This window comes from Capsella rubella, unplaced genomic scaffold, assembly GCF_000375325.1.
Source record: "Capsella rubella cultivar Monte Gargano unplaced genomic scaffold, Caprub1_0 scaffold_3, whole genome shotgun sequence".
NCBI lineage: Eukaryota > Viridiplantae > Streptophyta > Magnoliopsida > Brassicales > Brassicaceae > Capsella > Capsella rubella.
The window spans coordinates 12246345-12269209 of NW_006238921.1; the positions used below are offsets into that span (position 1 = coordinate 12246345).

Here is a 22865-nt window from a genome sequence, read left to right on the forward strand (position 1 = left end):
GTAATTATGATCTTGATGTACCTTATCAACCATATAAAAGTTTATAATTTTTCATATTTGAAAAGAGGTATTTTTGAAAATGGATAGAAAGTGGTATTTTTAAAAAGGGGTACACCAACTTTATTTTTTCAGTTTTTACATTTCAATAGTCATTAACTTGTATTAGTTTTTATTAAACTTGCAGAAATGCTATGGCTTGAAAATCAATCTAACATTGATTTGGTAAAGTATATGTACTCAGATTTAGATATTCTATATATGAATTAAAAACATGTGAAAATTATATATATTTTTTAATCGGATACCAATACATTCGATTATATAATTTCATATTAGACATGTACTAATTACAATAAAAAATTAGCACAACGACATTTATGATCAACACAATGGCCAAAATCATATCTTAGACTAAAACAATAAAGACAGCAGTGTGCCACTCGAACACACAACCTAGGATCCTCAAACGTTACAGATTGCGGAGGGCCTAGTCTACTAGGTTGAAAACCTATATACAATATCAACAATAATTAATACCCATTAAACAAAGAGTAAAATCGTAATAATGATAATTACAAAATGAATGTATGAATAACAATAAACAACTACCTGGAGTTCCATCATTTGTAGCAAGACAATGAACAAAAGATATGATGAGGAGGATAGTGAAACAAAATGCCACTGTTTTCATAATGATAACTATTATGTTACTGATAATTCTCTCAACTTTTTTTTAATAAGTTGATCTTCACCTAGACTGATTATATAATACAAGAACACAAAATATGTATCTTTCGTTTTTTTTCCTGGTCAAATTTGCAAAACAATATAATCTTTTAATTATGGTTGTAAATATTACTTGGCTAGTATAGAGATTCAAAATGTAAATATTACTTAACCAGTATAGGTTCAAAAAGTAATACTTGACCAATATAGATTCTCTAAATAGTATTGCTTGACCAATATATATTACCTTTTATTAATTAAGTCTTTTAGCTAAACTAATATTCAGCATATGAAAAAAAATTTCGGATGGTTGTAAATATTCAAGATTGGTATTAATTAATATTTCTTGGCTTCACAATTAAAAAAAATATAATTTCGAGAGTTATCTCTTGTTTTATTGGAGCAAAGTTTAGCTTAAATTTTACAATAGGCTAGAATTCACGTATTCAATATCTATCACCTTACCTGGCCTGACTGCCAAAATTTTTGTAGAACCTACCTCTTCTCCTGGCCAGTTGGCCTAACAATCTTCATTTGAGATTGTATATTTTTAGTCAATTGGATAAGAAACATGTAAGAGATTTAGACTCACATATAGGTACAAATTTTTAATTGTAGATATATTTGGTTTGGTATAATATTGTAAATATAATGTTTTCTTTAATCAAGTTTGTGTTTGAAATAATAATCGCCTCACCATAAATTTTGGATCGATATGATAGCGAACATGTATCGATTGTGAACCGGATTAGTGATAAGTTAGATTTCTATTAAACTCATGAAGTAGCAAACGAGATAAAAAAAACCTAAAAATATTAAAACTTTTCAAATTGGATGACCTAAGTATGATTCTAGGGGATTTTAGTTTGTGTGGTCTTTTCTTGGGCTGTTGCAGACGCAATGAGAGTTTTTCCAGGTTGTTATTGTTATTCAAGTCATCTTTTTAAGGTGAGTGTGTGACCATGAGCTTATCTAAACGATTGGGATTGAGTGACTTTCTTGTAATGATTTGTAGGTGAATTGGAAGTGTCATTAAATGTTTGGCTTGTTGGTTGCTTTTTTATGTTATATATGTGGTTGTTATCTCATTGATTGTGTGTATAGCTCGTAAATGGGAAGATCACCTCACTAAGTATTTTTAGAAATACTTATGCATCTCTTTTTTGTGATGCAGGTAAAAGCAAAGTGTGACCGTGGAATCAAGGCGAAGAGAGAAGAATGATCTAGGGGCTCGCTGATTGTGTTATGCTTTTTGTTGTGACTGTTGTTCAGATGGTTAGTTCTGAAATTTAGAAGCATGATAGGATGCTAATGCTAGTTCTGGATGGTTGATTGACAATTGATATTGGTTATCGGATTGGTTTTTTTATTTGTTCTTCCGCAGCTTTTTGTTGGTTTAGTTTGATTGTCTTGGTTTAATCTAGTTTAATTGGTTTAAATTGATTTAATTTGGTTTAGTTGGTTTGGGTTGGTAAATCTAGTTTAGTTTTTGCTAAAAAAAATGGGTTGGGTCTTTTCAATTCGGTATAAGAGCCTTAGCGGTTTTGGGGCTGAATTAAATGGGTAGTTGTGGTTTGGTGTGTGAAGTTCATTGTTTGGAGACTTGATGTTTGAAATATTGTATGTTTGGTTGATTGTGAATGGTTCATCAATTATGTGGACATGGATTCCTAGATCATTCTTTCAAGCCTTCAGAGAGATATCATATTAAGTTATATTTGTTGTGCTTTGGTTTGCCTGATGTTATTAGCCTCTTTGTGTTAGTTTAGATGGATAGAGTTGATGGTGGTTGAGGTAGGGGTCGTGGTCCTGGTCGTGTACGTTATCGCGGTAGGGGTGGGGTAGTACCACAACTAATGTTTTTAGCGGACTACAAGCGCATCAGGAGGGGCCGCGGGCTAAGGCTAGAATGAGTGCCGTGTGGTCACGTTTGGCCGGAGGCGATGCTGGTTTAGCTGGGAATCCGGTTGGGGGTGTTCCAGCAGGTGGAGCCCAGGGTCGAGATAATTGTCTCGTGGTTTTGCTAACACAGTTGTTAAAACAGTTATGGGTGTGGTGTTGTGCATGCTCCAGTGACACCACCAAGGCTTGCGGGTGTGCAGTTGAGGGTTGCAACAGTGCAGCCACTTGGTGTTAGGGATATGCAACCAAATGTTGCGAGTTTGCAGCATAAGGCAAGTGCGGTGGTTGAGTAGTCGACTACATGAGGATGTTGGACAAACTTTAGAGGCTTGGTATGAGTGTGTTTCTCCGGGGTATCGATCCCTCTATAGCTGACAAGTGGAGTTTGAATCTGGAAGTCCTCATTTTTTCTTTGAGATGTCCATAGGCGTACCCGAGTGGATCTGGAGATTCACTATCTAGCTAGAGAGGCTCATTGAAGTAGGAGAGTCGCTGTTAAGAGAGAGCAGAGCCAGATGGTGTATGGGAACTTCTTGGGAGATTTTAATGCCATGTATTTCCTAAAAGAGGTAGTATATCGTATGGAGTCGTAGTTTTTGGCGTTGGCTCAGAGTGACGGGTCGGTGCAGGATTTTGATTCTGAGTTGAGCAAGCTCCTAGTGTACTCAAGTCAGACGAGTGATGCAGAGCTGATTTAGGTGCGTCGCTTCCCGAAGGGTCTGCAGTCAGACTTGAGAGTGTGATTCAAGGTAAGGACCTATGCCACATGGGTGGAGTTTGTTGAGACTCCGAGGAAGGATGGTAAGCATGCGTCATAGCATAAGAAAATTGGGAGAGCACTTCCAGAGGGAGCCATAGTGGTCATGGATACTACGGGTGTGAGACCATGCTTTGCGGAGATGCTTAAATGAATTGATTTGGTCACCTATGTCATAAAAAGTGCACTTATCTTTTCGGTTAAGGGCTTTGAAAAAACCCAACAATTAAGCGTGCTTATGCTGGAGTAGTCAAAGGATGGGTGACATTCTAGAAATAAATTGTCCGAACTATGTGAGTGAGGCCAAAACATAGGGAAAGATCATGTGGCGATTTGTAGGATCAGTAAAGAAGTCTTTAAGCCTCACGTACTTAGCAAACTGACCGTCCGATATTGATGGTCTCATGCACCTACTGAGCGGACCCTAGGCCCATTAAGAGGGTGGCCCCATGGGGTCCACTGGACAAAGTTGACGGTCGAGGAGTTACAACGGGTGTGGTAGCATGGATCATAGTTTTGCGAGTTTTCCCTAGAGTAGTGGGGACAATTGTTGGAGTTTCTTAGTTTGTGAGCTTGTGTATGGACCGAGGTCGTTGGAGTTATTTTATCTCACGTTCTGTTTGAACTTGGAGCGTCTCATAGCTTTGTGACACTAGAGTGTATTTGAAGAGTGTTGAGGTTTATTTGTGGACCGTGTTGGAAAACTTGGGGGAGTAGAATCAGTATGCTAAGCTGAGCAAGTATAGTTTCTGGCAGCGGGACGTTTTTTTCTAGGTCACATTATCTTTGCAAAGAGGGTTTCTATGGATCCAAAGAAGATTAAGGCCATCAAAAAGTGGCTGAGGCCGACCAATGCTATTGAGATCCATAGTTTTCTCGGGTTAAAGGGTTATTACCGAAAGTTTGTTAAGGATTTTGCGAGTATGGCTCGGGCGATAACTAAGATGCGTCAAAAGTGGGTCTCTGGTATGTGTTGATGCAGCAGGGTAAGGTGATTGCCTATGCTTCAAGGCAGTTGGGGAAGCATGAGGGCTAAAAGACTGATACAGCTGCAGTGTTAGCCAAGAAATGCGTGCAAGATAGTGAGACTTCATATAGTACCCGCCAGTATTGTGTTAGCCAGGATTCCAAGTTCACTTTTGCGTTCTTAAGAGCTTTAAAAAGGATATGTGTACAAATGTGCATTTGTGCACGGATTACCATCCTCAGACAAACGGACAGTATGAGCGGATTATCCAGACACTCTAGGTTCTGTTGAGGATGTGTGTGTATTGGAGTGGTCACTATGTGGATCACTTGAGCTTGATGGAGTTTGCTTACACAACAGTTACCATGCGAGTGTTTTGATGACTCCTTATGAGGCGTTGTATGCGAGACCATGTCCTACACCGTTATGCTAGACTGAAGTGGGTGCAGAGGAGCATATATGGTGCAAATTTTGTTCAGGAGTCCTCGGAGAACATTAGGTTCTGAAGCTAAACATGAAGGAGGCTCAAGATCGATAAAAGTGTTATGCTGATATTAGGCATACGGAGTTGGATTTTGAGATAGGAGATAGGTTATATTTCAAGATAGTGATGTTTTGTGGTTCTAACATGTGTCTTACTAAGACAAAGCTTAGTCTGATGTATATAGGTCCTTTCAGGATTGTTGAGCGGGCTGGACCAATGGCGTATCGATTGGAGTTACTGGAGGTTATGTAGGCATTTCACAAGGTTTTCCATGTGTCGATGCTGAAAAAGAGCCAGCCTAAGGATGATGAAGGGTTCGCTAAGATACTTGCAGATCTTCATCCCGACATGATTCTAGAGGCGAGACCGGTGAGGGTTCTCGAGAGGCGGGTTAAGGAACTTCGTACAGGAAGATTCCTTAGATGAGAGTGCAGTGAGATTGTGATGGAGTCTTAAAGGAGACATGAGAGTTTGAGGCGAGGATGAAGGCAAGGTTCCGAAAGTAGTTCGACAAGTAGGGCGAGGTTTAGATTGGAGATCTTGTTTTGTTCTCCGTGTTGGAGTTGAGTTTTGTTTTTGTTGTAACTCTTTTGTATTCTTGTTTCGGTTGTAACGATTATGACTTTAAAGTTTAATAAATGAGTATTTCATGGAGTTGACTTGTGTTGTCATAGAAAAGAAATATGGGTTGAGTTTCTATAAAATGGAAAGTTACGGGGTTAACTGTTCTAGTTTTGGAAAATTTCGGTATGGTGGTCAGATTAATAAATATTATAATTTCTACAACGGGTCATGAGAGATCATAGATCGAATTCCCGATCATTGATAACCATTTTTATAGGAGTAGTTATTCAGATTCATCTTATATATATATATATATATATTTGTCAACATTCATCGTTAATATATATAATTATATTATTATTTTGCAACAGATCATAACATGTTATAAACAACTTAATACATATCAACAAGTATTTTCCTGTACTGTAGAGCGGGTCAGATCCTAGTATATAAGTATTATAAATGTTAAAAATTGTACATAACCTCTTGTCGCCTATAGATACTTATACATAAGACATCAATTATTTTGAAAACATCAAAGAATAAAAAAGAAAATAAGTTTTAGAGACATTACTGTATGAAAGAGAGGGGGAATAAGTTTCAGAATAATATAGTCAATATGCAACAAATCATTCAAATATATTCACGTGAAAATGTATTGACCAACTTTATTTTTTCAGTTTTTACATTTCAATATTCATTAACTTGTATTAGTTTTTATTAAACTTGCAAAAATGATATGGCTTGAAAATCAATCTAACTTTGATTTGTAAAGTATATGTACTCATATTTAGATATTCTATATATAAATTCAAAAACATGTGAAAATTATATTTTTTTAATCGGATACAAATACATTGATTATATAATTTCATCTTAGACATGTGGCTGAGGCTGACAAATGCTACAGAGATTCATAACAGAGTGGCTGAGGCCGACGAATGCTACCGAGATTTGTAGTTTTCTCGGGTCAGAGGGTTATTACCGAAAGTTTGTTAAGGATTTTTCGATATGGCTCAGGCGATAACTAAGATGCGTCAAAAGTGGGTCTCGGGTATGTGTTGATGCAGCAGACTAAGGTGATTGCCTATTCTTCAAGGCAGTTGGGGAAGCATGAGGACTAAAAGACTGATGGAGCTGCAATGTTAGCCAAGAAATACGTGCAAGAGATAGTGAGGCTTCATATAGTACCCGCCAGTATTATGTCAGATAAGGATTCGAAGTTGAGGACTAAAAGCCTGATGGAGCTGTAGTGTTAGCCAAAAATACGTGCAAGAGATAGTGAAACTTCATATAGTACCCGCCAGTATTGTGTGAGACCAGGATTCGAAGTTCACTTCTGCGTTCGTGAGAGCTTTCCAGAAGGATATGGGTACAAATGTACTTTTGAGCACGGCTTATCATTCTCAGACAGACGGGCAGTATGAGCGGACTATCCAGACACTCTAGGATCTGTTAAGGATGTGTGTGTATTGGAGTGGTCACTAGGTGGATCACTAGGTGGATCACTTGAGCTTGATGGAGTTTACTTACACAGTAGTTACCATGCGAGTATTGTGATGAATCCTTATGAGTTATTGTATGCGAGGCCATGTCGTATACCGTTTTGCTGAACTCAAGTGGGGAGGGGGAGAGGAGCATATATAGTACAAATTTTGGTCAGGAGATCTGATGCGGACATCAGAACTAGATCAAACCGGGAGCACACCAAACCAGTCGGTCCACACACCAAACCGGTTTACATGGAGAATTTTGGAGAATCTTTGCCTAAATGGAGTTCTGATCATGTACAAGACGAAGGGTTAATTATTCACCATGATATTAACCCTAAGAAGTCCGACAGTTCAAGAGGGATAAAAAACAGCAAGTCAAATCACCTTATTATTGGGATATGACTGTTGCACTCTTTTTCCCTTATCTAGGGTTTGTCCCAATGGGTTTACCTAGAAAGATTTTTAATGAGGCAACACCAAGTCATCAAGGAATCATTCACCATCCATATGATTCAAAAATGATAGATGATGTACATTCTGATCTACTCGCGGACAAGCATGCTGAACTACTCGCTGACAAGCATGCTGAACTACTCGCTGACAGACTGCCTGAATTACTCGCTGACCGACTGCCTGAACTACATCAGATTGCGAGCTGTGAGGATTTGAAGTCTTTTAACACTTGGATCAGCCATGAAGGTAGTCCACACAGTCATTTGATTCACTACAAGGCCCCAACCTATGGAGAACATCCCATGAGAAGACACAAGTCCAAACCACCCTTTGAATCAAGGTCGTTGATCTACTTAGAGCGATATAAGGAAATTCTCATTTACTTTCATGAAGACGTGTTCCAAAGCTGCATATGGAAACTAAGAGAACTTGTAGGCCACACAAGACTTGTCCCACACGATCTTTGGTACATATTACCACACAAGAAGCCGATGAGTCACTACTTGCCATACATGGGGCAAAAGGAGATCAAGCTGCAAAGAATCCTTCCTTATTCACTTATGCACGTCTTGAAGCTTCCTACAATGAACCTAGACACCCCAAGGAGTTATGGATTCGCACCCAAGCTTTCAAGACTCAAGGCATCTCTCTACTTGCCTTATTTTGCCGATTTGGTTCATAAAGTCCCAACGGCAAGTGTAATTAATTTTGAGCGATTTGCTTTTTGTTTTACATTATTAGGACGTGTAACTGAGCCTATATAAGCTCATTAGATTGTTCATTTGTAATTATCCTTAATCAATTTAAAGTAAAAGAAAGTTTTATTCTTGTCAAAGTTTGAGTCTTTGTCATTGTTCTTCATTAGTCTTAAGTGAGCGAGTCTCTTAAGTCTATTGGAATCTGCGGATTAAGTTTGTTGAGTGATTCAACATCCTTTATTCGTCCATTGATCGAGTGAGTCGATTATCCCACCGATTGAGCGAGTCAATCACCTGAACTATCCCCTGAACCACCTATTGATTCAGAAGAGAGTGCTTCTGGCCAGCTCGTGAATTCCACCTTCCGCAAGCTAAGCTTGGAATCTCTTGATCATCAAGTGATCTAAAGTTTGGAGTGATTCCAATCTTGCATCAAGATCTCGGAGAAGATTCAGGTTTTGAAGCTAAACATGAAAGAGGTTCAAAATCGGCAGAAGAATTATGCTTGTATAAAACATAAAGAGTTAGAGTTTTAGGTAGGAAATAGGTTATATCTCAAGATGGCGATTTTGTGGTCCTAATAGATCCCTTACTAATTAATACCCGAAATATATATTTTTTTTAAGATTGTTGACCGATGGGTGGGTTTATCCATATTAACAGTAAAGTATATGTATTCAAAGCCCAATATCAAAAAGCCTTATTAATGTATACTTTAGAAAGCCCAATATCAAAAAGCCCTATTAATGTATACTTTAGACGCAGAGACCTGAAAGCAAAATAATTATCGTCTTCACAAGGAAATCGCAGAGAAAAAAAAAAAAAAACAACTAACAAAAAAAATCCCCAAATTGTGTTACCGGAAATTAGGGTTTTCACGATGTCGTCCGGGAAGCCGAAGCAAGGCGACACACGATTGGTGGTTGCTGCTACGACGGCGTCGGCATTGATGGAAGCGAAGAAAGCTGATCACGGAGGATCTACATCTATCGTTGAGTATAAACCGCCGGTGATGCTTGAAGATGAAGAAGATCTAGAAGTAAAGCTCAGACGAATCCTTGAGAATGTTCCTGTTCGTGTTAGCAATACTTCTGGGAGTTCCGCTGGTTCTGGCTCCGGCGATTTTCACCAGGTTCGTAATCTTACTTGGCCTGTAGCTTAAATCTGAGGATTGTGATTGCAAAGAAGGTGTTGCGAACATGGTGTTCTTAGTTGTGGTTTTGAAGCTATTCTTAATCAATTAAGAGAAAGTTCATTGTTGGGATCTTAATTACCTTAGTGGACGTTGTGTTCTGTGACTTATCATAATGTCTTCATACCTAGTTTAGGAAATTGATAGAGTTTGGAATGAGAAAGAGTTTTATATGCGGTAAGCTCTTGTGAGAGTAGCTAAACTAGACTGTAAATTGCGAACAAGGCTTAGGCGTAATTAGTTGTGGTTTTGAAGCTATTCTCAATCTCTTAAGATTTAAGAGAAGTTCATTGTTGGGATCTAAATTTTCTTAGTGGACTTTGTTTCTGTTTTGTGACATTGGTTTTTTAGTTTTGTTAAGAATTTGATATGCGGGAAGAGTTTTGGCTTTTGAGTAGTATCTGCGGGAAGCTCTTTGAGAGTAGCTAAATTAGCCTGTAGATAAAATTGGAGTATTGGGAATTTTATGATCGTCTGTGATAGATTTTCGACTTCTAGAATTGAAAATTGCCAAAGTTAATTCAATAATCAATACTGTAGCTGGCTAGAAACGAATCCTGTTCTTTAGTTCTTAGGTATGGTTAGGTGTGGGTTTGATTTGAAGTTACAGTCAATCAATTAAGAGATGTTCCTTGCTGTTCATAATATAGGGATCTGAAATTTCGTAGTTGATATTTGTTTTCTGACATTGCGTTTCCTTAGTTATGTAACGGATCGCAATGTTTTCATGCCTTTATATAAGTTTAATAGGGCTTGAACTGAGATTATTCTTTGTGAGAGGCTCATGTGGTTTAGTAATTAATCTGTGCTGATTATTATGTGAATTCTATTGGTTATGGCTTGAGTGCTTTTTGATTAGTGTGTATACATCCTTTGCATATTTACTAGATATCTCGACTTGTGTGATAACAATGCATCCCCCTCTTTTTACAGTACCGACAAATGAGACGAAGAGAACAAGATCGACTCACAAGGATGGATATTGACTATAACAAGCGGTTAAAAATGGCCGAGTTTACTATAAGAAGGGAAGAGAAACTGAAAGCCGCAGAGGAAAAAACGTCAAAGAAGCGTTTGAAACGCCAAAAGAAGAAGCAGAAGAAGCAAGAGAAGAAGATAAAACCAAACACTACTACTACTGAGGAACAAGAAAAACAACCTCGAGCAGATGAAGAAGAAGAAAAATCATCTGACGACGGTGGCGACGAAGAAGAAGAAGAGTCTTTGGTCGAACCTTTGCGTCCGATGTTTAATATCAAGTTTCAAGAGAACAGTTCATAGATTTATATTGTGTAACATGAATCCAAAACTATCTCTTTGCAAGATGAGTTTCTCTATTTGCGTTTGTTTTTAACAGTGTATGGTTAAAAAGAAATGGAGCAGGTTTAAATCACGATTGAAAAGAAATTTATAAAGCTGTTTGGTTTCATTGTTTTAAAACCATGAAAATCTGAAACTAACCAAAAAAATTTCAAATTGGACCAAACAAAAAAAAAGAATAAATGTCACGAAAATGTTAAAATTACATTTGTGTATAAATCACATTGTTTTAAAATTAAACTTTCAAAATTAAATCATAAACACTAATCAAGAATCAACTCAATCTTGAATGTGAAATATTCAAGAATCAACTCAAACTCAAACCTTTAAAAATAATTTGAAATATTGTAATTGCGTCAATTACTGCTATATTTTGATATATGTACAGTGTATGCTATAATTATCCGTAAAACTTGTTTAAGTGTTATTTAAAGTATTTTTCTTTTATAAATATATAAATTTATTAATTTAACTAATAAATTGAACCGAAAAACCAATTCGGGATTTATAAAATTTAATGATTTGTCGAGATATTAATTTATAGGATTTATACTACACAAAAATAATGGATACTTTTGTTTATGACAATGAAAAATGGAGATTAGAGCGAAAAATAAATAAACAAAAGTATATTTTTACTTTATGATCTTCAAAAAATTGCTTAAAAAGCAGAAAAGAAACCTAACTTTTGTACCTTACTTTAAAGTTCTAAAACCCAATTTTTGCATTGATTTCACTAATTTATTTTTAATTAACTGGTTATACTTATAAGAATGACTTTAAAACTAAAACGATGTGCGAAGAACGAAGAGACTCGAGTCACTCGAGGAGACAATTTTGGGATTGGTGAGACAGACACAAAGAGAGAGATCGCTCCAATGGAAGAATCTGTTCATCAATCTATTCGCTTCGGCTCAGGTTCCTCTCTCTTTTTCCCACACTCTCCATTAACATATAGATCTCCCTTTGAATCGCACCGATTCCATTTTGATTTTTTGAAATTTCCTGAACTTGACTGATGATACAGTTTCCGATTTGATAATGCGGAAGAACCGCCGCGGAGGGTTTCTTCTACTCGGATCAACGACGCTGTTATGGTTCTTATTCGAGAAACGTGGTTACAGTTTCTTCCCCTTTGTTGTTAATACTCAGCTTCTTCTCGTTGTTATACTCTTCCTCTGGGCCAAATCTGCTATTCTCTTCAACAGGTATCTTTAGCTTGAAGAGTGAAGCAATGTCACGTTTTTGTATGATATAGTATATATAAGATATGGTTTATATGTTAAGTAGGTTGAATTAGCTTTGTTTCTGTGGAATTTAGAGTGAAGAATGTCACGTTTTTGTATGATATAGTATATATAAGATATGGTTTATAGGTTAAGTAGGTTGAATTAGCTTTGTTTCTGTGGAATTTAGAGTGAAGAACGTCACGTTTTTGTATGATATAGTATATATAAGATATGGTTTATAGGTTAATTAGGTTGAATTAGCTTTGTTTATGTTGAATTTAGAGTGAAGAATGTCACGTTTTTGTATGATATAGTATATATAAGATATAGTTTATAGGTTAATTAGGTTGAATTAGCTTTGTTTCTGTGGAATTTAGAGTGAAGAATGTCACGTTTTTGTATGATATAGTATATATAAGATATGGTTTATATGTTAAGTAGGTTGAATTAGCTTTGTTTCTGTGGAATTTAGAGTGAAGAATGTCATATTTTTGACATCATGTTGTAGATTAGATATATGGAAAAGTTTGTGTTATATGTGTTAATTCTGAATCTGAAATGTTTTCGTTGTTTTGTGTTTCTTGATTTAGACCTATGCCTCAACTACCTAATCTTGAAATCTCTGAGGCGTTTGTGTTTATGGTGGCTGATGGTTTACGAGTGTGGATTAATGCTGTGCTCGCTGTTGCTCGTGAGATTTACGTGGGAAGAAATGCTAAGCAACTCTTTCGGGTCAGTGATTTTTTTCTTTCGTTTCTTATAGATTTCTAGAATGTAGCAATATGGTTAAGAAACTGAAACATTACTATTGCTATGGCAGGTTAGTGTTGTGTTGTGGACAGTATCATTTGTTGGCAAATTCTTGAACTTTCTCACGATAGTGTATCTTGGTGAGTAGATTTGATTTCCTTTGTTCTTTACAAGAGGAAGGGTTTATGTTTTTGCACTTAAGACTGCTCAACTCACCAAATTGACTTTCTCTGTGTTATTTGAGTGGACAGGGGTTGTTCTCAGTCTTTTGGTCCCTTTTCTGTACGAGAGATACCAGGGTCATATTGATGATCAGCTATCCTTAACACATCGAATTATTCAAACGCAGTACAGGAAAATTGACGAAAGATTACTACAGAAGATTATTCCTAAGCCTTCAAATAAGATAAAGAAGATGCAATAGGCAAGTATACTGACCCCTTTTTTAAGCATTTATCAGCTAGCCCTTTGATTCATTGTTCGATTTAAATACAGCTATGTTCATTTGATAAGATTTTTTTGTTATGACTAGCACATGACAATTGTAGTTAGCCTAGGGGTAATTTGCAAAGATAGATAGTTTTTTCAAGAGATAAATAGGCGTGAGACGGCTGTTGTAGCTTTGCCAGCTTAACAACAGAGCGTAGATATGGTGTAGAGTTTAGAGACTTCTCTCATTGAACAAGTTTCTTCTATGGTGTAGTTCTTTGGTGAATTCAGTAAGTGTTGACAGCTTAAATTCTATCAGCCAAGTGGTGAATACGATAATATTTCTGACACCATAATGATATATGCGTAAATGTTAAGTATATTAGATATAATCTCAATGGTACGACTATTTTGAATGATCTGTGTGCTGAAAAGTTATATATTTGTTCAAGTCTAATCTGTTTGTATGCACTCTTTTTGTTGCAATGCAGTGAAATAAACAAGACATAATATGACCGAGTTGCGGAGGTTAAACTGAGGATTGGTGCAATAGAGCATTGTAACAAACTATGATGAGTATATGAAATGAGACTTGAGTGATTGATTCCAAATGCTATAATGTGGTATTCTCTCTCGAATCAACCCGTAGTTGATAGGGACACAATGGATGAAGAAGTCCATGTCTATGTGTAACTTGAGGAACTAAACGTGATTGGTTCTAATTAAAGTGGAGTGTTATGATTTTTTAGTTATATGTTAACACATATGTGATAATTTTTATCTGATAAATCACAGTTGTAACTCAGGAATATTTCTGAAGTTTTAAGAGGAAACAAGCCTCGGGATTATAACGTTTATGATGATTACAAGAAGCGAGGCCAAAAAGGCAGAAACTCAAGCAACTTTAGGAGATAAGACAGATTCCGAATTGGGCACTGTTACAGACCGCAACAGCTCCAACGAGCAAACAAGGCCTAGGAAATGAGAGAGTAAGGTGTTCGCTGATGCCTGCAAAAGCGGTTTCTCAAGTCAAACAGTGAAACTTGCTCATTTCACTTTTGCAAAAATCTTTTGAGTAAAAGCTTTTGTTTACCTGAACTAGGAAGACATCAAGAGCAAGAACGGGGCTGTAACCCTGGGAGACTCCCTGGTAGAAAGGGTTAGCTGAGGTTGTTAAAGCCTTTGCAACTAAGAATCCAACCGTTGCTTGCATCCCGAGAAGTGCTGCTCCCATTCCCAAAAGATTTACCATAATCCCGCTCCTCAAACCTTTCACAACATCAGCACGAGGCGGAGCCTGAAACAATACAGCCTTATTAAAAGTTGGATTTCTCGCTTTCATTCACCAAACTACAAGTCTACGAAACTGATTAACAGGACCCAAGAAGACTTGACGGGATCATACAACCAGCTGAAGAACTTAAATATGATCAAAGGTTCAACAACTAGTAGCCACTACTAAATATAAGGTTCACAGACTGGACTGGTCGTCTTAACGAAACAAAGTTAACCCAGTTCACATACATAAGAACCTACAAGCGCTTTTGTATAGGCATTCACTTCCACAAAACGACGCTCAGACCAAAAGAACCGGGTGATTCAACTTAAAGACACATTCTAGGATCCTTACTGTATCTTCTAATTCAAAACTTTTTCACGTTAGTGTAGTCATTAGCAGTACACTCTTAAAAGCATTGTTACTAGTGAGTTGGACTGAACTACAATAAAGAACGAGACACTGTTACCTTGGCAGGGTCAATGGAAGTTCTACGAAGCCTCTCTGAAAGCCGAATATACCCAAACGACCAGAAAACCGAGACAAACGCAGCAGCTATCCCACTTGCAGTAGCATAGAAAGTAGCAGGTGAAGTAGGTTTCCCTGTAACAACAATGGAGAATGACAGAATCACAGCTGCAACAACGGTTGACACAAGCTGCCCCCAGAAACCAATACTCCCTAGCCTCTTGAAGTACCTTGAAGTCTTCTCCAATCTCTTTGCTACCTATGAAACAATTCCATTTTTCACACCAATACACATCTCAATACATGGATTAAGATTCTTCACAAATCACACTAAACACTTCAATTTCGATTCTCAAAATCCAAAAATTGTTATCTTCTTCCTGAAAACAAAATCTGATTCAGGTAGAATCTGTGAATTACGAGTTCAGACATGATCGTCACAATCTCATTCCACAACTCAATTCAGCTATCTAATTCAAAAACCAAGACGAGGAACTAAGATTCGAGAGGAAAATGCTAAAGAGAAAGAGAGAAACCTGAGCGAGCTTTGCCTTGTCGACCTCATTATCACCGGAAACAGAAGAAGGAGACGACGGAGATGAAAATGTCACCGTGGATGGTGCGAAACTAGGTTTGGATCCTCCGATTTGGAAACCGTAGACGGACAGAGACGGTGGCGATTGGGAGTGTGAAGAAGAAATGGTGGATTTCCTCTTCGGAGCCAAGAGAAGTGGTAGGGAGCGAGTGTAGAGGCGTTGGTTTTGGCACGAGTTCTGGAAACCCGGTCGTAGAGCGACGGCGGAGAGGCCGGAGGAACTCGCCGGCGGCAAGAGTAGTGACTGCATATTTTTTAGTTGAGTGTTAAGAGTAAAGTTGTGTGAAATGGTGATTTTGAGTTTTAGGCTTCGTTCTATCTTTGTAGTTGTAATGGGCTTTATGCAACCTAACGGCCTTTAAGAGGAATTTTCTTTTTCTTTTCTTTCTTTATTAACGGTCCAACAGAATATTTTTTATTTTTTTTTGTATTTAATTTTATCAACTTTTGTAGAAGTATAATTCTCAAAATATCATTAAAATAAAAAAAATTTCAGAAATATAATCTTTTTGTTTTTTCTACTAATATCACAAAAAAAAAAATTCCCAAACTCCGACAAACTAAATATTAAACTTTGAACACTAAATTTTCTCTAAATTTAAACCCTAAATCTGAAATATTTAATTATAAACTCTTAAAAATTATCGTTTAATATTTTATGGTATTTTATGATAAAAAAATTTGTAGTCGTATTTTTGAAAGAAGAAATTTTAAGGATGATATTTTTAGAACAAAAATTTAGTTTAGCGGTATTTTTCATATAAATTTTATTTTTTTGGGATTTTACATTCTTCAATAAAATTTAAGATATTTTAATATTATAAATTTTTTAAACATTTGTAGGTTTTCAGTTAAAAAAGGTATATATATATATATATATATATGTTTGCTGATATGTTGGTTAATCAAGTTTTGTATTTGGTTTTGGTTAAGATTTTGGGACTTGGCATCAGTTTGGATTAATATATATACAAATTAAACTGTAAAAATAATTCTTATCCTTTTATTGTGAAATATATTAACAAAATCAAAGTCTCTAGTTAGATGTTATTTTCTTATACTTTAATTGTAATCTATTTTTCTATTGATAAGATACACACATTTCACTCATATGTATATTTATGGGTTCGTTCTCCATAGTTAACAATGGCTACATTAAGAGAAACTAATTATTATTATTTTTTGACATCCATTAAGAGAAACTAAATTTAAGGTGCTGATTACAAATTTGTATATCCAGAAAACTAAACCATTTAAACCAAATTGTCTCAGTCTCACCTTCTTAATCAAAGAATCGGGAACAAACATAACATCGATTTGAAATTAAAATTTTCTTAACATAACAGTTTGCTTTGACCCATATTTTAGAATTTTATGTTGTTTTCTCTCTCGAGTGATACATGAAGGTCAATCAATCATATTAATAAAAAAATTCTAAAACGTTATTATTTTTAATGTTTTGTCAATCACAACATTCATAACAAATTAAATCTTGATTCCAGTCTGAGGGAAAAATAAAATTGCTGCTGCAAACGAGGCAGACGATCCACGTTGGAATTACATCAACGGAAGTTCTTAAATATAGTGAATGCCGGAACACTTATTTTTTTTAATTTGATTATTAACTTTTGCAAATTCTCTCTTTGAATTATCATAATACCTAACAATTTTTTAATTACTTTTACTATTATACTAAATTTATCTTGCAAAAAATGATTCTCACCTATACAAAAATATAGCCAAACACATGACCAGACATCTAAGCTATATTATATATCAATATTTACATGGATTAATATTGCATCATAACATGCAAAAACAAACATAAGTTGTGTGCCCAACACCATAACTGTCGTTTATTCTTTTCTTTTTTTTTATGTGACAATTTCCTTTTGCATCATTGGTATCAAAATCAGTACAGAAAACAAAATTAATGAAGATAATAGAAAATCTTATGAATTTTATTTCTTATCACATTATTTGTTTGCCCTCAAGTAAATCATAAAAATAAAACTCTTGGTAATGGAGAGAACCATATTGAATTTATACATGTTCATGAGATATGCTCTTTTTCAATTCTGATGTCTGTGAAACTAAATGTTGTTTAGTGAATCATACAATCGATTGAAACTGATAGAAATTTTGTCAATTCTAAAATAACATATTTGTGTTTTCTTTTTGGGGTTAATATTGGTTTTTGTTAATCAATTTGTGATTACCTGATTTGTTAGCAAGTAGCTAATGATAGTAAGGTAACAACATTACAAAGTGTAAGGTCAGAAAGTAGCTAACCTTAAATGTTTAATGGCTTTGTTTTACTTACTTCACTTTTGGATTTAGACACATTCATTTGTTTAGACAAAAAAATAAAAATAGTAACGAATTACAAAAGCTTTCCAAGTTCATGTGATTTTAATATTATGCCACAAAGAAAAAAGCTTTCGAATTACAAAAGATAACATTGGCTAAGTTTTAAATTCAAATTTTCGAATTAATATTCTTTTTGTGGTAAGAAAAAACAAAAACAAAGATAATTATACAATATTTTGCAGACATTTTTACGAACTTCGAAAAAAGACAAACTACTAAATGAGAAAATAACAACGACAAAAAGAATAAAAGAATATTAGCTGTTGACATAAAAATCAATAAATATAAATAAATTAACCAATCCCTCTCTTTTTATCTCTTACCTCACCCTCTCTAAAGCAGAACCTCATAGTTTCGTTTTGCTTTGCTCAAATATCTTATAAATTTGGTGAACAGAACAATCATTACTTGCAGTGGTTCACCATCTCTCTCTCTTTCTCTCTATCATAAGAACTCATAAGCATTACTCAGAGAAGAGAGAAAAGACCTAAGAACTCATACCATGACTTCCATTAGAAGCAACCTTCTCTTCCATCTTCTTCTTCTTCTTCTTATCCCTTCACTACACCAAGCTCTTAACACAGATGGTGTTGCTTTACTCTCTTTCAAATACTCAATCCTCAATGACCCTCTCTCTGTTTTTCGCAACTGGAACTACGACGATGAAACACCATGCTCTTGGACTGGTGTTACCTGTACAGAGCTTGGGAGTCACAATACCCCAGGTATGCTTAGAGTTACAAGCTTGGTTCTTCCTAGCAAACAACTTCTGGGTTCTATCTCTCCCGATTTGTTTTCGATACTTCATCTACGGATCTTTGATCTCTCCAACAATTTCTTTCATGGGTCACTGCCGGATTCAGTGGCTAATGCTACTGAGCTTCGTGTTCTGTCTCTTGGGAACAACAAGGTTTCTGGTGAAGTGCCCAATCGTATCAGCAACGTGGCTAGTCTCCAGCTGTTGAATCTCTCCGCTAATGCATTCACCGGAAAAATCCCTCCCAATCTCCTACTTCTCAAGAGTCTGACGGTCCTTTCCTTGGCAAAGAACTCCTTCTCAGGCAACATTCCAAGTGGGTTGGAAGCAGTACAGGTTCTCGATATCTCCTCAAATCTTCTAGACGGATCTCTTCCTCCAGATTTCATGGGAACAAGTTTGCATTACCTAAACCTATCACACAACCAAATCTCCGGAGTGATTTCCCCAAGTTTCACCAAGGAGTTTCCAGCAAACGCCATCCTCGATCTCTCCTTCAACAATCTAACAGGACCAATCCCTGGTACACCACCATTACTTAACCAAAAGACCGAGTCTTTTTCTGGTAATCTTGGCTTGTGTGGGCAGCCATTGAAGACCCTTTGTTCAATCCCTTCTACTATTTCAGACCCACCAAATATCTCTGACACTACTTCACCTGCAATAGCAGTCATGCCCACAAATCCAACACCAACAACAACAACAACAACTCCATCAGTAGCATCACCAACTCAAACAGCCAAAAGCAAACTAAAACCAAGCACAATCGTAGGCATTACACTAGCAGATATTGCTGGTCTTTCTATCATAGCCATCTTCATCCTCTACATATACCAACTCAAGAAACGTAGAAGCAACCAAGAATACAGCACTTTCAGCGTCTTACAAAAGTGTCTCGAGAAAAACGATACAGTACCCATCAAGAAATCAAAACACAACATAGTCCCTGCCTCAGAGATCACGAAATCTCCACCCACAAAAACTGGATGCGGCTCATGGATAACTCGTCGGTACGACGATACAACGTCAACATCATCCGATAGCGATGTAGAGAACCAGCTGCAAGAGAAGAAACCCACTGAGGCATTTAATCGAACAAGTGGTGCGTCACAATTAGTAACAGTCGATGGAGAGACTCAGCTAGAGCTGGAAACACTACTAAAGGCATCAGCTTACGTACTTGGTACAAGCAGAAGCGGCGGGATCGTGTACAAAGCCGTGTTAGAGAACGGCTCAGCTTTCGCAGTGCGGCGGATCGGGGCGGAGAGTTGTACGACGGCGAAATTCAAAGAATTCGAAAAGGAGGTTCAGGGTATCGCTAAACTTCGTCACCCAAATCTCGTTAGGGTTCGTGGCTTCGTCTGGGGAAACGAAGAGAAGCTTCTCATCTCCGACTATGTCCCAAACGGAAGCTTACCTCTCTCCTCCATCTCCGGTAAGTTTTTAACTTTTTCATAAACGGTGTACGTTAATACTTCATAATGCTATCATACGCTCCAATATCAGCTCATTTTAGCAATTTGTTTTTAATTAACGCTCCAATATCAGCGCATACTCTCTCCTTTGAGGCAAGGCTCAAGATAGCAAGAGGGATAGCTAAAGGACTTGCTTATATCCACGAGAAGAAGCATGTGCACGGCAACATAAAGCCCAATAATATTCTATTAGACTCTGAATTTGAGCCTGTAATTACTGATATGGGCCTTGATCGTGTTATGACTCCGGCCCATTTACTCGCGGATGGACCAGTTTCGATTTCACAACATCATCCGCCTGAGTGGTCAACTAGTCAGAAACCAAACTCCAAATGGGATGTTTACTCATTTGGTGTGATACTCTTGGAGCTTCTCACAGGCAAAGTTTTTCCGGTCGATCGAGATCTTGTTCGCGATTCGGAGACCGATGAGAAAAGTTGGTTCTTGAAGTTGGTTGATGGGACAATTAGGGTTGATGTGGCTCGCCGCGAAGATGAGGTGGTCGCCTGGTTTAAGTTAGGTTATGGTTGTGTCTCTTCCTTGCCTCAAAAGCGACCGTCCATGAAGGAAGTGGTGCATGTGCTAGAGAAAATGGTTGTTTAGTTGTTTGTTTGCCGACAAAACAAAAAAAGTTGTTTGTTTTAGTCAAAGTTAGAAAAGATTTCATAAATTTGTTCTAATACAAATTGATTACTTTGCCTCTTTTGAGTTGTTAATTGCTTCTTCTTTTTTCTAGATACAGTATCATGTATTAGTGAATTCGTAAGTACTAGAAATACTGGTGTTCTTTACTTAATCTTTCATTATTTTTTTTAATTTCTTGCAAGTAAATAAAGTTTATTTCATTTTCTATATAATTTATTTATCTTGATAAAAGCTCTAAGAGTTCTTGTTGTAATCACTAAGCAATATATAAGATTCAGTTCGTTATTTGATTTTGTACTTCATCTAGATCTAAACTAAAAGTCTAGCCCAAGTTCCCCAAACCCTTGACCCGTATTGAAATTATAATTGGTGGTTCTTAGCACACACAAATCATATAAAATACTAGATTCAAAAGACATCCTAAATAGATACTTAAACGAAGTATAAACAAGCCAAATGTCAACCAAGAACAAGTATCAAACAAGTCAAGAAAGTAGACATATATACTACAGAAGAGTCTAAAATGGAGAGAGAGACTTAGATTAAACATGAGAGAGCACTCCGTTGGTAGTACAAATCAAAGGCATGACTAGGAAAACTTGATGGCGTAAGCAAAAGTTCCGGCGAGCAAAAGAGCTATATGAACCTTGAAGAGCTGTGCCATGAAAACCACTACAACAAACAATGAGGTCAAGACAGTTAGATTCAACAAGAAACAAGAAGAAGAAGAAAAAAACAAACATGTAAAAAGAACTTTACCAAGTTGTTTCCGCGGCATATCCTAAAAATGCGTTGTAAAAAGAAGAAAACACTATTAAGGACAAATAACAAATTGTGTGTATATGTAGACGAAGGATGCAAGAAAAGTTTCTCTTTTGTTTACCGGAGTAGCCACCTTTGGCTGGAAGAAACGGTTGTACAGGGAGACAATGGACCTAATCTCTTCAGGGGCGGGAAGCATACAAGGACGTAACCATGTCATTTTATCTCCATCAACAGGACATATACAAGGTTCTGTAACATTCTTCTTCCGAGTCCACAAGTACAAGATACAATTCACTGCCAAATCCAGAAACAAACACCAATTTTTATGGATTCTGATTATTATTTAGGATAGGCTAAACAAGAATCCAGTTTAAGCTCACCGCAGAATTTGTGGCCGCAAGTGGTGGTAGCTAGTGAAGAAGAGTCTGATAAGCATTTATCGCATCCACCTTTATCCATTACCTATCAGAATCACAAGCTCTCAGCGTTCACATTAAGCTCAACACACAACAAAACCAAATCACGAAATTGCTTTAGAAGACAAACCGAATCGGATTCAAGTTATTCAGTAAAAATAATCAAACAATGATCCCCAGAAAAAAAAAATAAAAAAAAAAAATAAACGAGTGATGGTGATGATTCTATTCAGGAAGAGAAGATGAAATTGCTTACCGGAGGGGGAAATCGAAATCAAAAGAAGATAAGACGGAGAGAATTAGTAATCAACAAATTACACGATCGGTCCGTCTCTCACCTGTAATCGTCTTCTTTGTTCCTCTCTGATATCATCAATCAAACCCTAGATTGAAGAACTCGATCAAATCTTCTTCACATAATAAGGTGAACCAAACCGGGTTCGACCCGATCACCTTAAACCCCTGGTATAAATAAGAAAAGGCAGGCCTTAAATGGGCCAAGTCCATTTATTTTGTAAATATGTGAGCTCAATCTATATTTTTTTTAAAATTAAGAGTTATTAATATTTTAACTTTACACCAAATTTATGCTAAAATATTGTTGATTTTGCCATTTCCTTAAACATTAATTTATTTTTTGGCGATGACATGACGGGGTATAAGACGAGAAATGTTATAATATGTTTTCATATGACGGAACGAGTTTGAGTTGATATTACTAAATAAATATAATATTATTAATTTTCACAGTTCAATACGGGTTATTTTACTATTTTTTTAACAATACTAATATAAAACATGTATAATTAAACTGATTTAGTAAAGATTGATATTATGCAATCTTAATAATTACTAAATAAACCCAACACAATCTATAAATTTTTAAAAACTTGAATTAAAAAAATGTTTATCTCGCGGTACACCGCATGTCAAATATTTCTTTTTAAATTCAGATCTTTTAGAATTAACATAATTTTTAGAGTGTATTTAATAATTATTAAGATTTCATAAATACCAATTTTGATAAAATCAAGTTTATTATACATGTTCTATATTGATGTTGTTAAAGAAGTAGTAAAATGAAGATTTTACCCGTATTGAAATATGAGATTAAAACTCGTATTGTTTTACAGC

The 22865-nt window shown here is 36.2% G+C and overlaps 5 protein-coding genes across 7 annotated transcripts; 3 read left to right on the top strand and 2 right to left on the bottom strand.

The window, feature by feature from the left end:
* The first annotated feature begins 8831 nt into the window (after positions 1 to 8831).
* On the top strand, positions 8832 to 10643 carry LOC17892496 (PRKR-interacting protein 1). The gene is made up of 2 exons (XM_006298420.2): positions 8832 to 9176; positions 10170 to 10643. Exons 1-2 carry the CDS (start codon positions 8925 to 8927, stop codon positions 10515 to 10517), a joined length of 600 nt encoding a protein of 199 aa, XP_006298482.2. The 5' UTR covers positions 8832 to 8924; the 3' UTR covers positions 10518 to 10643.
* Positions 10644 to 11338: 695 nt separating this feature from the next.
* Positions 11339 to 13708, top strand: LOC17891578 (reticulon-like protein B10). The gene is made up of 6 exons (XM_006298385.2): positions 11339 to 11474; positions 11584 to 11764; positions 12376 to 12517; positions 12606 to 12675; positions 12787 to 12959; positions 13456 to 13708. Exons 1-5 carry the CDS (start codon positions 11435 to 11437, stop codon positions 12957 to 12959), a joined length of 606 nt encoding a protein of 201 aa, XP_006298447.2. The 5' UTR covers positions 11339 to 11434; the 3' UTR covers positions 13456 to 13708.
* A 24-nt stretch (positions 13709 to 13732) lies between these two features.
* LOC17890891 (protein TIC 21, chloroplastic) lies at positions 13733 to 15582 on the bottom strand. The gene is made up of 4 exons (XM_006298168.2): positions 15245 to 15582; positions 14710 to 14967; positions 14058 to 14261; positions 13733 to 13972 (listed from the first exon to the last, which is right to left on the bottom strand). Exons 1-4 carry the CDS (start codon positions 15551 to 15553, stop codon positions 13859 to 13861), a joined length of 885 nt encoding a protein of 294 aa, XP_006298230.1. The 5' UTR covers positions 15554 to 15582; the 3' UTR covers positions 13733 to 13858.
* A 2263-nt stretch (positions 15583 to 17845) lies between these two features.
* LOC17892772 (receptor protein kinase-like protein At4g34220) lies at positions 17846 to 20632 on the top strand. Of its 2 annotated transcripts, none has more exons than XM_023786945.1 (2): positions 17846 to 19865; positions 19937 to 20632. In XM_023786945.1, exons 1-2 carry the CDS (start codon positions 18176 to 18178, stop codon positions 20506 to 20508), a joined length of 2262 nt encoding a protein of 753 aa, XP_023642713.1. In that variant the 5' UTR covers positions 17846 to 18175; the 3' UTR covers positions 20509 to 20632. The 2 variants fall into 2 exon arrangements, with proteins under 2 accessions (XP_023642713.1, XP_006297050.1); XM_006296988.2 differs by having other exon boundaries at positions 17847 to 19865; positions 19979 to 20632.
* Positions 20633 to 20940: 308 nt separating this feature from the next.
* LOC17892095 (E3 ubiquitin-protein ligase RNF170) lies at positions 20941 to 22164 on the bottom strand. 2 transcript variants are annotated; one of them, XM_006298773.2, is made up of 5 exons: positions 22070 to 22164; positions 21696 to 21777; positions 21434 to 21609; positions 21310 to 21331; positions 20941 to 21222 (listed from the first exon to the last, which is right to left on the bottom strand). In XM_006298773.2, the coding sequence occupies exons 2-5, from the start codon at positions 21772 to 21774 to the stop codon at positions 21140 to 21142; spliced, it is 360 nt and encodes a 119-aa protein (XP_006298835.1). In that variant the 5' UTR covers positions 21775 to 21777; positions 22070 to 22164; the 3' UTR covers positions 20941 to 21139. The 2 variants fall into 2 exon arrangements, with proteins under 2 accessions (XP_006298835.1, XP_023642207.1); XM_023786439.1 differs by having other exon boundaries at positions 21988 to 22115.
* Positions 22165 to 22865: the final 701 nt, after the last annotated feature.

Coding starts and splice junctions, on each gene's coding strand:
- LOC17892772 (XM_023786945.1), top strand. CDS start 18,176: ATGACTTCCATTAGAAGCAACCTTCTCTTCCATCTTCTTCTTCTTCTT. Junction 19,866..19,936: donor ACCTCTCTCCTCCATCTCCG/GTAAGTTTTTAA, acceptor CTCCAATATCAG/CTCATTTTAGCAATTTGTTT.
- LOC17892095 (XM_006298773.2), bottom strand. CDS start 21,774: ATGGATAAAGGTGGATGCGATAAATGCTTATCAGACTCTTCTTCACTA. Junction 21,610..21,695: donor TTGCGGCCACAAATTCTGCG/GTGAGCTTAAAC, acceptor TGGATTTGGCAG/TGAATTGTATCTTGTACTTG. Junction 21,332..21,433: donor AGCCAAAGGTGGCTACTCCG/GTAAACAAAAGA, acceptor ACGCATTTTTAG/GATATGCCGCGGAAACAACT.
- LOC17892496 (XM_006298420.2), top strand. CDS start 8,925: ATGTCGTCCGGGAAGCCGAAGCAAGGCGACACACGATTGGTGGTTGCT. Junction 9,177..10,169: donor GCTCCGGCGATTTTCACCAG/GTTCGTAATCTT, acceptor CTCTTTTTACAG/TACCGACAAATGAGACGAAG.
- LOC17890891 (XM_006298168.2), bottom strand. CDS start 15,553: ATGCAGTCACTACTCTTGCCGCCGGCGAGTTCCTCCGGCCTCTCCGCC. Junction 14,262..14,709: donor CTTCCATTGACCCTGCCAAG/GTAACAGTGTCT, acceptor GTATTGTTTCAG/GCTCCGCCTCGTGCTGATGT. Junction 13,973..14,057: donor TTGATGTCTTCCTAGTTCAG/GTAAACAAAAGC, acceptor CCGCTTTTGCAG/GCATCAGCGAACACCTTACT.
- LOC17891578 (XM_006298385.2), top strand. CDS start 11,435: ATGGAAGAATCTGTTCATCAATCTATTCGCTTCGGCTCAG. Junction 11,475..11,583: donor ATCTATTCGCTTCGGCTCAG/GTTCCTCTCTCT, acceptor CTGATGATACAG/TTTCCGATTTGATAATGCGG. Junction 12,518..12,605: donor ATGCTAAGCAACTCTTTCGG/GTCAGTGATTTT, acceptor TTGCTATGGCAG/GTTAGTGTTGTGTTGTGGAC.